Genomic DNA, 12,487 nt, shown 5'->3' with positions numbered 1-12,487 from the left:
GATGCCGGGGGGTGCTGTGGGCGCTGTGGTTGGCTGGCGCAGGGGGGAGATCGGTCTCGCGGAGGATGCACGCATGCAGTAGCTCGGTGCTTGCCTGGGACGGCACAACTTGGGGAGAGACCTGCCACAGAGCCACACACAGAGAGAGAGGGACAAGAGGCATTTGAGTTTGGAGGCCCAAGTCTTCGCCGAGACCAAGAGGCTGCATCGCGCGTCATGCCCCCACGCGGAGAAGACGGTTGGGTGTGCGGGGCAGTGCAGGGACTCGACAATGTCTCTGCGTCGTGACTCGCCCGAGCTGCGCGAATGTGCGAGATGTGTGAGATGTGGGAGATAGTGCGATGGGGTACGATGTAGTGCGATGCCCAAGGACGCGGCTCGGAGATGCCTCCAGCGGACTTGCTGCGGGTTGATGCCAGTGGCTGCTAGTCCAGGGCCTCCAGGCTCCAGACCGAGATTGCCTTCTGGCGATCCGGGGTCTGCCTGTGGACGGTGGACCACAGTACCACTGGACTTGTGGAGGTGGCGCCTGGGGCTCCCGCGAATCCAGTCATCGAGAGGCGGCGACCGCCGAGACACTGATGGGAGAAACCGGGATTGGCTTTGTGCTCTGCCGCTGTGTGCGCAAGGGTGGCGGCCTCGAGTTATACGAAGAATGGTTGCGTTGCGCCTTCACCGGTGGCTTGAACTGCGCACACCACCAAGATGGAAGCGAGGGTTCTCGCAGTATTGGGTCAGTCATATGTGATCAATTCTCCAATTCGAAGATCCGTCCCGATGAGGTAATTGCCGGCGTCTCCAACCTCGTCTGCCTCTCGGCATGCCTCTCAGCAGGCCGACTTCGGCCTCAACCGTGGGCTTTTCTACTCCGTACCCTCGCTGCCTTGGTAGGATGCCGTGTTGATGGCGTCCTCCAGAACCTAATTGCAGCCTCAGATGCTCAACAATACTAGCGGCAATGGCTGTCTAATAGCTCTGGACGAGGCGCTGACTAGAGGGAGTCACGCCTGACGCCTTGGGCGTTATTCCTCCCCGCTCTCTTCGTATTTTCAGTGTGCAACATCTCGTACTTCTTACCTCTCTGCCTTAAGCTTTGGCCCTCGAGCCATCGAGTCTGCCGAGCAAGGTAGTCAAGCGTGGCTTTGGACAGCCGGATCACCATCGTCAGCTGAGTGAGGGCTTGGTCAATCCCTTGACTGCCGTCCAAGAATAATTTGGCCATGTTCCCAGGTGGAAATACCCATTTGCACGGAGCACCACAATCCCGGTGCTCTGGTCCTGTGCCACAGTGGCTGCGTCGCCTTGATGTCTGCCTTGGAGGGAGCCAAGAGAGCTGGACAGAATAGCCGGGCAGCTGCCCACCTGGCTTTGGCGGGGCGCTGCGCCTCCAATAGTTTTCGCATACGCCATTTGCACATTCGCCTGCCCCACCTTGCCCTTCACAGCCTAGACTCAGACGTCACCCAGCAATCTTTGCCTGTCTCTCCCGTCTTTCCCTGCTCACCTTGAGCGACCCTCCTCAACGCCCACGAGTGCGCCTGGCACAATGCCATCCCAAAGAGGCCAAACTTCGCCAAGCTGCCTTGGCTTGGCGGCGGTTGCCACATGGTAAACTCTTGAGCCGCGCGTCTGCACGTTGCACTCAGTACAGTCAGCCCTTACAAACCCCTCGTATTGGCTCCTATTTTGGCGTACAATGATTGCAGAATCGCAGTGGATCAGGCTGTTCGCGCCGTCGCGGCGGGGTTGACTCCTGTCGCGATGACCGAGCCAACCCCTTGCCTCGGGTGAGTAGTTGTCATGCGTATAATTTAGCGAGGGCGCCGCACGTATTGCCAGTCACCATTATCGTTTCTTTTTTCCCCTGTCCTACTAATATCCTAATAATCATCACCATGGTATGGTGCCCCAACTCAACCCGACTCCTGAACTGTGCTAAGAACTTGCAGAGGATGCCCATCTTCCATCGCCGGGAAGCCGAGGTCCCTATCCCGGGGAAGAGCACAGATGACTTGACAGATGCCCAGACCATCCGGGAAGATGTGTCCCTCCAGCTCCACCCCGTCCCCTCAAGGGGCGCCCTCCTCGTCAAGATCCAGCCCCCCCAGGAGCCAGCGCAGACGATCAAGCACGTCCCCTGCGACATTGTCCTCGTCATCGACATATCCGGGAGCATGGGCGGGCGGGCGGATGTTCCTGGGGAGGACGCCTCGGAAAGCGCTGGCCTGACCGTCCTGGACCTGGTCAAGCACGGCGCCATGACCATCATCCAGACCCTCGATGAGGGTGACCGCTTGGGCGTTGTCGTGTTTGGCTCCGATTCCAAGGTGGTTCAGGGGCTCACTGTCATGACGGAACAGAACAAGGAGAAGACTCGGGAAAGGATACGGAACGTTCACCCGCGCGACGCGACCAACCTCTGGCATGGAATCCAGGACGGCATCAAGGTGTTTAGAGAAGGCGGTCCCAGCACACGAGTTCCATCCATCATGGTCTTGACCGATGGCAGGCCCAACTTTATGTGAGTACAATAACCCCCCCCCCCCCTCCCCAGTGTCTCGGACGAGCGAGCTGACGCAGGACAGGTGTCCGCCCCAGGGCTACGTACCCAAACTGAGGAAAATGCTCCCTCTTCCCGCTGCCATATCAACCTTTGGGTTTGGCTACAATCTCTCTTCCGGCCTGCTAAAGTCCATTGCCGAGATTGGTGGCGGCAGCTACGCCTTCATCCCGGACGCCGGCATGATTGGTACCGTCTTTGTCCACGCTGTTGCCAACCTGCAATCCACATTCGCAACCAATGCCACGTTAGAACTCGAGTTTAGGCACCCGATGGAGATTGAGGAGACCACGGGCCATACCGTCGACCAGCAGCGGACAGAGGAGGGAGGACTACCCGGGCCCATGAGGATACACCTAGGAAACCTGCAGTACGGACAGTCCCGGGACATCTTCCTCAGGGTCAAGAACATCCCCAGCAAGGATGCGATGAACGCCACGGAGCTCGCAACTGTCACAGCTTGCCTCAGCTATGAGGCCCCCGCGATGCCAGCCTTCACCCCTAGCACCGACTTTGACGACAAGGTCTTTACCTTTGACACAAACCCGGCGTCCACCGCCGAGTGCAGCATGATGGCCGACTCTCCCCTGCCCGATGCCGAGGTGGACTACCACGAGTCCCGCTCCCGCATCTGCGCATTCCTCGCCTCCATCTTCCCCGTCGGCCACAACGAAAACCACGAGCCGATCCCGATAGGGCAGCTCGACAGCAAGATCGACGAGCTCAACCGCCTCATCACCGAGCTCCCCTCCCAGAAGCACAGCGACGCCCACAACAAGTCGCTCGTCGAGGACCTCTCCGGCCGCGCCCCCCGCGGCCAGATCTCCCTCGCCATCAGCAGGGAGTCGTACTTCCAGAAGTGGGGGATGCACTACCTCCCCTCGCTGCTCAACGCCCACACCCGCCAGGCATGCAACTCGTTCAAGGACCCGGGCCCGCTGCAGTACGGCGCCGACAGCCTGCTCTTCGTGCAGTGCCGCGACGCCCTCGACCAGGCGTTCGACAGTCTCCCCGCGCCGACGCCGAGCCTGCCGCCGGCGAGGCCGCGCGGTCTCGTGGCGGGCGTCCTGGGCCGGCCGGGCAGGATGACGTCGACCATCTCCATGTCGCGGTACCGCGACTCGTGCGGCGTGTGCTTCGCGGGCTCGACGCCCGTGGAGCTCGCCTCGGGGCGCAGGGTGGCGATCCGCAAGCTGCGGCGCGGCGTCAGGATACAGACGCCGCGCGGGCCGCGCAAGGTGGCGGCGGTGCTCAAGACGGCGGTGCAGGCCGAGCCCATGTGCCGGGTGGGCGGCGTGCTGGTGACGCCGTGGCACCCCGTGTCGGGCGACAGCAAGACCTGGGCGTTCCCGGCGGCGCTGGCGGGCGGCGTCCCGGCGGTGCGGTACACGGGGTTCGTGTACTCGGTGATGCTGCAGCGGGACGGGGACCCGGGGGCGCACGGGATGCGCGTGGGGGGCTTCTGGGGCGTGACGCTGGGCCACGGGCTGGTCGCGGGGCCGGACGTGCGGGCGCACCGGTTCTTTGGGGACTGGAACCGCGTGGCCAAGGCGCTGATGGTGATGGGCTGTGGGAGGAACGGGATGGTGATGGGCAAGGGGGTGGAGAGGGACAGGAAGACGGGGCGGGTTGTTGGGTTCCGGAGGGCGTCAACTGGGCCAAAGCTGGGTGGATACTGGGAGGCTTAATCAGATACCCCAAATATGTCAATACCTTGTGTAATTTAACAACAATATCTTTCGCTATCAATATCTTTTCACCTTCAACAGTGATGGTGTAAGTACAGTGTACGGGTACCACAAGTTGGCAGTCAATACTAGCAGTATCTTGGGTATTACTCCTATGCGATTTTGAGCTGCGCTGCATACCTACACCTACCTTATCCACTTCCCGTCTCCTCCCCAGACAACCCCAGACTACCCCAGACAACCAAGTCGTTATCAAGACACATGGCGAGGATTACTCGAGAGTCATTTCCTCCCTTCTTTTGACTGCTATCCAACCCCGTGGCCATCCCATCCATCGCATCTGCATGTCTGCCTCTCACCATCCCCACGCGACCGTGACGTCACGCGCACACAGCAACCTCGTGGCGACGTCACGACAGTGTCTTCCATTTCCTGTTTCCACCATCTGATGGTGGTCGTTCAAAAGGAATAGAGGTCCCTTCCGGGGTAAGTAAACTACATCATTTTGTTTCTCTTCTGAACATCCGTCTAAAAACACTGCTCGGTTGCAGAAAAGGTACACCCGCAATCACCATCCACCATGGCCATCACCTCCGCCATCAGCGACTTCCTCCAGTCCCTCTACGAGCTCCTATCCTCGGTCCTCGGATCCGCGTACAGCCTGGGCCACAGCATCCTCACGGCCGTCTTCAGCTTCGTGGGCGGGCTGCTCACGCTGGCGGGCAACGTCGCGGGGGGGCTCGTCGACATCGCCGGGGGCGTGGGCAAGTTTGTCGCCGGTGAGTTTGCATTACCGTCCGCTGTTGAGAGGGGCGGAGGGGAAGATATCCCGGCTTGCTGACGTTGGACTATGTGCCTAGGGAACATTGTGGTCGTCGCGGTGGGCGCGCTGGCGGCGTTTGCCTTTGTGCGGTATACGGCGCAGGGGAGGCAGCTGGCGGGGGGCAAGAAGACGAACTGAGGGGGGATAAAGGGGGAGGGTTAATAGGCTGTGAATAGTGGGAAACTAGAGAAACAGATCGTGGTATTCGTATTTGGCAGATTTTGGCAGATGGCCCAAGGGCACATATACTCGTCGCATCAATAAAACATGTCTTGCTTGTCATCACATAGCCCCTCCCCCCCCCCCTTCTCCTTTTTACTCCATCTTCTTCCCCTCATCCACCACATCCCCCAGCCCCTTCTCATCCGTCCCATGCACCCAGTCCAGCAGCCCAATGACCCCAAAGTACACGCTGAACCGCTCATGGTGGCGGTCGTGCTTCCGCGCCGCGCCCCCGAAGAAGTCGTACCCGCTGTGCACGGTCGCCGTCTCGAGCAGCTGCCAGGCCATGAACGCCCACATGGTCAGCACGTGGGTGCGCAGGGCCATGGGCGGGAGCGCCACGGGCATGGTGTTGGCGACGAGGTGCTCGACCGGGTGGGCGTACTGCGAGGCCAGGCTCACGGGGGCCGTGAAGCGGTGGTGCACCTTGTGGATGCGCGCGTACAGCGGGCGCCAGTGCAGAAGGCGGTGCGAGTAGTAGAAGAGGGCCTCGCGGGCGAGGGCGCAGACGGCCAGGTCGCGGGCCACGTCCAGCAGGGGGGGGGGAGTGGCCGTGACCTGCAGGGTGGGAGGGAGGCCGCGGCGCATGGACAGGTAGACGAGGCTGCCGTGCAGGGCGAGGGCGATGAGCTGGTTGCGCAGGCAGACGACGGCGGCGTGGAGGATGTCGCCCGCGGAGGGCTGCTTGGCCGCGGGCTGGAGCTTGTGGCGAGCCGAGAAGGAGGGCGCGACGTGGTCGAGGGCGATGTAGAGCCCGCAGGGGATCCACCAGAAGAGGACCTGGACGGCAAAGGTGCCGATGAAGTCGATGGTGTGGGGGTCGTACTGGGCGACGGTCTGGCGCCAGAGAGAGGCCATGCCGTCGAGGGGGGAGGACATGGCGGGTGTTGGTCCCTTTTGGAGGTCGATGATGCTTGGCGGGCAGTAGTATTCTGGGGTTGGCGATATGGATCATGGAGGAGGGCCAGATCGGTATTTAACCGCCAGATGCAGGCTGGGGGGCAATCTGCAATCCCCGCAGTCACCCTCGGCGGGTCGCAGACGGCGCCCCGGTTCAACACGGACCCCGTTCCGTTCCGGGTTCTGCCCCTGTCGCGATCCGGGGGCTCCGGCAGGGGTTTGGAGGAGGCGCTGGGGATGCGGTTGAGGATGTGATTGGGATATTCCATCATTCTGTTACCATAGCATTACGCGAAGCAATTGTGGTCGTGCAGTGTTATCCATAACTCGTTCTCATTAGTCTCGTCCACCACCTCGGCCCGGCGTCGTGGGCCAGGGGGGGGGGGGGCCCTTTTGCACGTGTAAGTCATGCATGTGCCTACCACTACCAAATAACTAATACTACTAGTACTACTCCGTACTCTGTATAATGATGTATGTCCTCCTCGTACATGGGTATTATGACATTATAATGATATATCGTGTCTGCTACTTCCTCAGGAAGCGCAGGGCCAGGTACCCCAGTATTCTGTAGCCGGCAATGATGCCGACCATGATGCCCAGCCACGTGCCCTCGAGCCCCGTGTCAATGTCAAAGTTCTTCAGCACGTCGGTGCCGCGGATCTTGCCCTCGGCGTTGAGGTCGCTCCCGTACATGCACTGCCAGCCCTCGCCACCAGGCCCTCGCGCGCAGTCGTACTCGCGCGAGCCGAACTCGTTGACCATCATGCCCTGGAAGACGTACGCCTGGTAGTCGATGTAGTGGAAGACGTACTTCCAGAAGGCGTTGAGGATCGTCATGGGCACCAGGAACCCGTCCACGGCCATCCACAGCCCGTTGGCAAAGGCCGTCACCGCCAGCGCCACCACGAAGACGGGGAACACGCTCGACACGAGCACCACCAGCGACTCGGCCGCCACCAGGTCCAGGAACAGCCACAGCACCGACATCATGAAGGCCGTGCCGTCGGCCCGGAACCCCGTCAGCCAGTACTGGACGACGGAGAAGAGCACCGTGATGATGAAGAGGAACGGCAGGCCGATGACAAAGTTGGACACGATGAAGGACAGGGGCCCCACCAGCCCGTTGGCCCGCTCCAGGTGGAACGTCTGCAGGTCCTCGAGGAAGGCCGGCACGTAGGCGACGGCCATGAAGGAGAGGAAGGCGCCGCCGAAGAAGAGGGCGTTGGTGTAGGGCTGGATGTACTTTTGGGCCGAGTCGAAGCGCAGGAAGACGGTGCCCATGAGGATGGCGAGCCCCAGGTACATGATGATGCGGATGCCGTAGACGACCACGTCGCGGTACGACTTGATCCACGAGCGGTGCAGCAGCGTCAGGGGCACGCGCCAGGCCGGCGGCTGGGGCAGCGAGAGCCTGGTCAGGTCCGTCTGCGAGGGGGCCGTGGCGGCGGTGCGGATCGACTCGTCCAGGGCCTTGCGCTCCAGGGACGAGGACCACTTGTCCAGGACGTCGTGGGTGCGGGCCTTGACCTCGCCGTCGCGGTCCAGGTCGACGTTGATGAGGTCCAGCAGGAACTCGGCTGGGTTGGTGGCCAGGGGGATGGGGTAGCCGACCCGGGCAAAGTAGTCGGGCGTGTCGCTGACGGCGCCAAAGTAGCACGTCTGGCCCTGGGACATGAGGGCGAGCTTGTCAAAGAGCTGGAACGTGGCGGTCGAGGGCTGGTGGATGGAGGCGATGACGATGAGCTGTGGGTTTCCATGTCAGTCGGTGTGTCTGCAAGTTTTTTTTCCATCTCTCTCTCTCTCTCTCTCTCTCCTCGGCGATTTTTTCAACTTACATTGTTCCTGACGGCGACCTCCTTGAGATAGCGGATGACCTCGCCGCTGAGGGCCGAGTCCAGACCGCTGGTGGGCTCGTCGAGGAAGAGGATCTTGGGGTTGGTGATGAGGCGGCTGGCGATGCACAGGCGCTTCTTCTGACCGCCGCTGAGGCCCTTCTTGAGGGGCGTGCCCACGATGGTGTCGGAGCGAGACTGGAGGCCGAAGCTGGCAATGAGGTCGTCGACTCGGCGGAGAGCCTCCTTGCGCGAGACGTTGCTGGGAGTGGAGGTCAGCACAACAGAACTACTACTGCAGGGGGGGGGCCCGGGGGGGGGGGGCGCGCGATATCACACGAGGGGGTAGGGTAGGTACCTGGGCAGGGCGAGGCGGGCGGCAAAGAGCATGGTCTCGCGGACGGTGATGCTGCCAATGAGGGCGTCCTCCTGCTCGACGTAGACGGAGAGGTCGCGGATCAGCTTGGTGGTGGTGGGGTGGCTGTTGACCATCATGTCGCCGGAGGTGCGAGCCCCTGCGGCGGCGACACGGTGGGCGAGCGAGTTGAGCAGCGTCGTCTTTCCGGAGCCGCTGGGGCCCATGATGGCCAGCATCTCGCCGGCACGGACGAGCCCGGCGGAGTCGGACAGGATGGCCAGGTCATCGCGGGTCTTGTGGTCCTTGACAACGACACGCAGGTCGTGCCACGAGAAGGAGTCGACGACGTCGTTGGCCAGGTGGCGGGTGGGCATGGCGCCGAGCTCGACGTCCTGTTCGCTGGGGGAGGCCATGCTGGGCGAGTCCATGCTGGGCGAGTCCATGAGGGCGGTGATGGCTTGGTGTCAGTCAGTCGGTCAGACACTGGATCAGATCAACTGGATGGCAACTGGATGGTATCTGCAGCATCATGCACAGCAAAGTCAACGAGGACGGCGTACTTATAGGGCCCGGACCGGGGAAGGACGTTTCTTTTTGCAAGCCGTTACGCTACGGCGTCCTCGCACATACATGTGCAGCTACGGGAGCACCCTTACTGGCAGTGATACGATGTGGCGTGGAACGGCCACGGAACGGCCACGGAATGGCCAGCGATGGGCCGCGCGAGGGCCCGGAGTGGACGCTCGTGTCGGCGAGCAGCAGAGTTTGCAGAGTTTGCAGAGCTGACAGAGCTGACGGAGCCGACAGAGCTGGCAGAGAGGGTGGTGACTCTGCGAGTGTGTGCTGACGGTGGTCAGTCTGCTGCTTGTCTGGGCCCCTGCTCAGCCCTACGGGTGCTTCACCGATGGGGACTTGTCTCATGTGCGTGCGGCTCGAGCCCACATTGTCGGCGAGGACAGCGCGAGTAATAGCAGGCTACGTGCTTGGTGGGCGAGCGGGCTAGCATTCACCGCGGTACACGAGTATTGGCAGTGCACTACAGAGCAGCGCTACAGAGCAGCAGGCACTACAGGCGGGACGTTGGAGCGGGTAGGCGGTTGGGCGGCTAGATGCAGTGGAACATGCCTAGGGAAAAGCGGGTCCCCGGCCGTTCGCCCACCGGAGGCGCTCCGGCCACGCCGGGCTTCTCAGGAGTCAGGCCTCTCAGGCCCCTCCCAGGCTTCCCAGGCCCCTCCCAGGCCCCTGCCAGGGCTCCCTCAGGCCTCTCAGGCCTCTCCCCCTCCCCCCCAGCTCCCCCGGTCGGCGACCTCGGGGGGAGTCGGCGGAGTCGGCGGAGTCAGCGGAGTCAGGGCTGCATCGGCCATCGGGCTCCAGAACCCCAAACCCTCTCGATCCGTCATCCCATCATCCATCATCCATCATCCAACACGCACCATATTAATACACCACCCCACCCCGCCACGTCGCCGACCTCGCCTCACCGGCACCATTCCCCCTTTAGGATGCCACCACGCTACGCCGACTCAAACGCCGACTCGGTAGCACCATGGCATCTTCTGATTTCTGCGCCTTGCTTCGTCATCCAGCCGTTTGGCCTCGTTTTCCTTTTGGGAACCCACCCGGTCCATATTACACCTGCTCCTCCCCAGCATGTACGGATATTCGTAGATATTACCCATTGCTGCCGCGCACGTACGACGTAGAATCCTGCCCCAGAACCACCATATCCAGAGATGCGTCTCTCCCCAGACCCCAACAGTCTCACGAGTCTCACGACCGCCAACCCCACCGACTCTCCAGACAACCGCCCGCTTCACAGCACGCCCGAGACATGTCTTGCCACGGCCTGTGTCCCCTGTGTACGTTATAATAAAACGGCTTGCTTGCCCGGCTTGCCCAGCCTGACCCTTCCCACTGTGACACTCCAAGTCTCAATCGCCAGTTCACTGACCGCAAGCCCTGACCGCAACAGCGGACGAGACACCTCAAGTGCGACCGCCGCCTCCCCTGCTCTCGCTGCACCGATTCGGGTTCAAGATGCACTTTTGTGGCCTCGCGACGGGGCGTCAACCGCTCGCGGCCCGCCGTAACCAAGCCAACCCACGATCATCCGGGAGGAGCCGTGCCACCTGACCAGAGCCCGCCGAGCCAGAATGAGGTCGTGTCGACACCGCCATCATCATCGTTGTCATCATCATCATCATCATCATCATCATCAGCAGCAGCAGCAGCAGCAGCAGCACAACAACAACAACCACCACCAGGAGACAGGTCATTCCTCAACGGCCAGACCGCCAACCCGTTCCCCGCGTCCCTCCCGTGGTACCATCATGACCAGTCCTCCGCATTCAGCCCAGACCAGCTGTCACTGTTCCTGGACCAGGCGCCTCTGACCCCAAGCCCCAGCTGCTTCACGCCCAAACCATCTCCCAGCTTCCCCTCGTCGCCGTCACTAGCCGACCGTTGCCTCGCCTCCTTCTACCGCAACTTCCACCCCGCGCACCCCTTCGTCCTCCCCGAGCAGTTCCTCCTGGCCCTCGCGCCGCCCTCCGGCCTCCATGTGCTCCTCCCCGCCATGCGCTGGGTCGGCTCGCTGTACATGGGCGTGGGGTCCAGCACGAGGGCAGCGCTCTTCGACGAGGCGCACCGCAGGCTGAGGAGCAGCAGCAGGAGCAGCAACGGCACCGCGGGAGTCCACGACGGGTTCCTCGTCCAGGCCATGATGGTGCTGCTGGTCGGGCTGGACGGGCTGTGCGAGCTGGACAAGGCCCGGAGGCTGCTCCGCGAGGTCGAGCAGCTGGCCGTCGAGGTGGGCCTGAACAGCAGGGCGTTTGCGGCGCTGCACGGCCAGGGCATGCCCGTGCTGGAGGAGAGCTGGAGGAGGACCTGGTGGGATCTGTATGTCGTGGACGGCATGATTGCCGGGCTGCACCGCGCGAGCAGCTTTGCCCTCAACGATGTCCAGGCCGACGTGGCGCTGCCGTGCGAGGAGTGGCAGTATCTCTCTGGTGTAGGTTGCCCTTCCCCCCCCCCTTTTTTTTGGTTTCTTCCTCCCCCTTGCCCCCTTTTTTGTTTTGGCTTCTCCCCCCTCTGCCCCCTTTTCTCACCAGACAACTTGATCCTGACTCCCCTTCCTCCAGGCGATACCTCCCCCCCGCAGATTCGACGACCTCGACACGTCCGTCTTCGCCGACGACACCCACGACGCCAACAGCCTCTCGTCCTTCGCCTACCGCATCCAGAGCGCGCGCACCCTCGGCCAGCTCCTGCGCCTCCCCGCGCACATGGCCCCCGACGACCAGCGCCTCTCCAAGGTCGAGGCCTCGCTGACCAACTGGCGCCTCCACCTCCCCCGGTGCAAGCGCGACGCCGTGGCCGGCGACGGCAGCGCCGACGAGGTCATGTTCCAGGCGCACATGGTCCACCACGCCACCGCCATCCTTCTGCACCACCCTCACTCGCGCCTGGGGTCCCTCCACGCCGCCCGCGCCGTCAACTCGTGCGCTCCCGATAGGCCCCTGGTGACGGCCGTGGCGGCCGCCCACGACGCCGCCCTATTCAACGCCCACACGCGCCACGTCGTCGCCGCCGCTGGCGAGATCAGCCGCCTCATCACGCACCGCGCGTCGCTGAGGTCGCGCACGCCCTTCTTCACGTGCGTCGTGGTCCTGGCGTCGGTCGTCCACCTGAACCAGTGGGCGGCCGTCTTTTCCTCGCCGTCGCCGTCGCCGTCGGCATCGAGGTGCTTCTCCCCCGAGAGCAGCGGGCACGGATACGACAGCGGGGACGAGTCGTTCCTGCGCGAAAAGGTGCGCCTGAGCATCGGCGCGCTGGCCGGCATGGCCGAGGTGTGGCGCACGGCCGCCGTGGCCCTGGGCCAGGTGCGCGGCGTGGCGCGCGAGATCTACGAGGCCAAGAGGAGGAGGCAGGAGACCGAGGCCGAGGCCGCGGCCGTGGATGCGTGGAGCGGTGTCGTGGAGGAGTCGTTTGCCGCCGATGTGGCCATGGCGTGTGCCATGATGGATCCCTAGATGTACATAGGACGGGTTGGGTGGTTGGGATAGGGGTCGTGGGGGGTCATGATATATGTATGTGCTGTAC

The 12,487-nt window shown here is 62.7% G+C and overlaps 5 protein-coding genes across 5 annotated transcripts; 3 read left to right on the top strand and 2 right to left on the bottom strand.

Moving 5' to 3' along the window:
• Positions 1-1,895: 1,895 nt before the first annotated feature.
• On the top strand, positions 1,896-4,248 carry ACO1O0_001765 (hint-domain-containing protein; the record flags this gene model as incomplete). Its single annotated transcript, XM_083191247.1, has 2 exons — positions 1,896-2,521; positions 2,586-4,248. 2 exons carry the CDS (start codon positions 1,896-1,898, stop codon positions 4,246-4,248), a joined length of 2,289 nt encoding a protein of 762 aa, XP_083052461.1.
• Positions 4,249-4,828: 580 nt separating this feature from the next.
• On the top strand, positions 4,829-5,209 carry ACO1O0_001764 (uncharacterized protein; the record flags this gene model as incomplete). Its single annotated transcript, XM_083191246.1, has 2 exons — positions 4,829-5,027; positions 5,109-5,209. 2 exons carry the CDS (start codon positions 4,829-4,831, stop codon positions 5,207-5,209), a joined length of 300 nt encoding a protein of 99 aa, XP_083052460.1.
• Positions 5,210-5,386: 177 nt separating this feature from the next.
• ACO1O0_001763 (fatty acid hydroxylase superfamily-domain-containing protein) lies at positions 5,387-6,172 on the bottom strand (the record flags this gene model as incomplete). The annotated part of the gene is made up of 1 exon (XM_083191245.1): positions 5,387-6,172. One exon carries the CDS (start codon positions 6,170-6,172, stop codon positions 5,387-5,389), a length of 786 nt encoding a protein of 261 aa, XP_083052459.1.
• A 549-nt stretch (positions 6,173-6,721) lies between these two features.
• On the bottom strand, positions 6,722-8,829 carry ACO1O0_001762 (P-loop containing nucleoside triphosphate hydrolase protein; the record flags this gene model as incomplete). The annotated part of the gene is made up of 3 exons (XM_083191244.1): positions 6,722-7,939; positions 8,032-8,290; positions 8,387-8,829. 3 exons carry the CDS (start codon positions 8,827-8,829, stop codon positions 6,722-6,724), a joined length of 1,920 nt encoding a protein of 639 aa, XP_083052458.1.
• A 1,290-nt stretch (positions 8,830-10,119) lies between these two features.
• ACO1O0_001761 (Zn(II)2Cys6 transcription factor) lies at positions 10,120-12,417 on the top strand (the record flags this gene model as incomplete). The annotated part of the gene is made up of 3 exons (XM_083191243.1): positions 10,120-10,245; positions 10,359-11,396; positions 11,527-12,417. The coding sequence occupies 3 exons, from the start codon at positions 10,120-10,122 to the stop codon at positions 12,415-12,417; spliced, it is 2,055 nt and encodes a 684-aa protein (XP_083052457.1).
• Between the last annotated feature and the right edge of the window lie 70 nt (positions 12,418-12,487).

This window comes from Amphichorda felina, assembly GCF_050947745.1.
Source record: "Amphichorda felina strain 45539 chromosome Unknown scaffold_2, whole genome shotgun sequence".
NCBI lineage: Eukaryota > Fungi > Ascomycota > Sordariomycetes > Hypocreales > Bionectriaceae > Amphichorda > Amphichorda felina.
The sequence above is the reverse complement of the archived record's forward strand: the minus strand, read 5'-3'. Positions and strand labels throughout refer to the sequence as shown.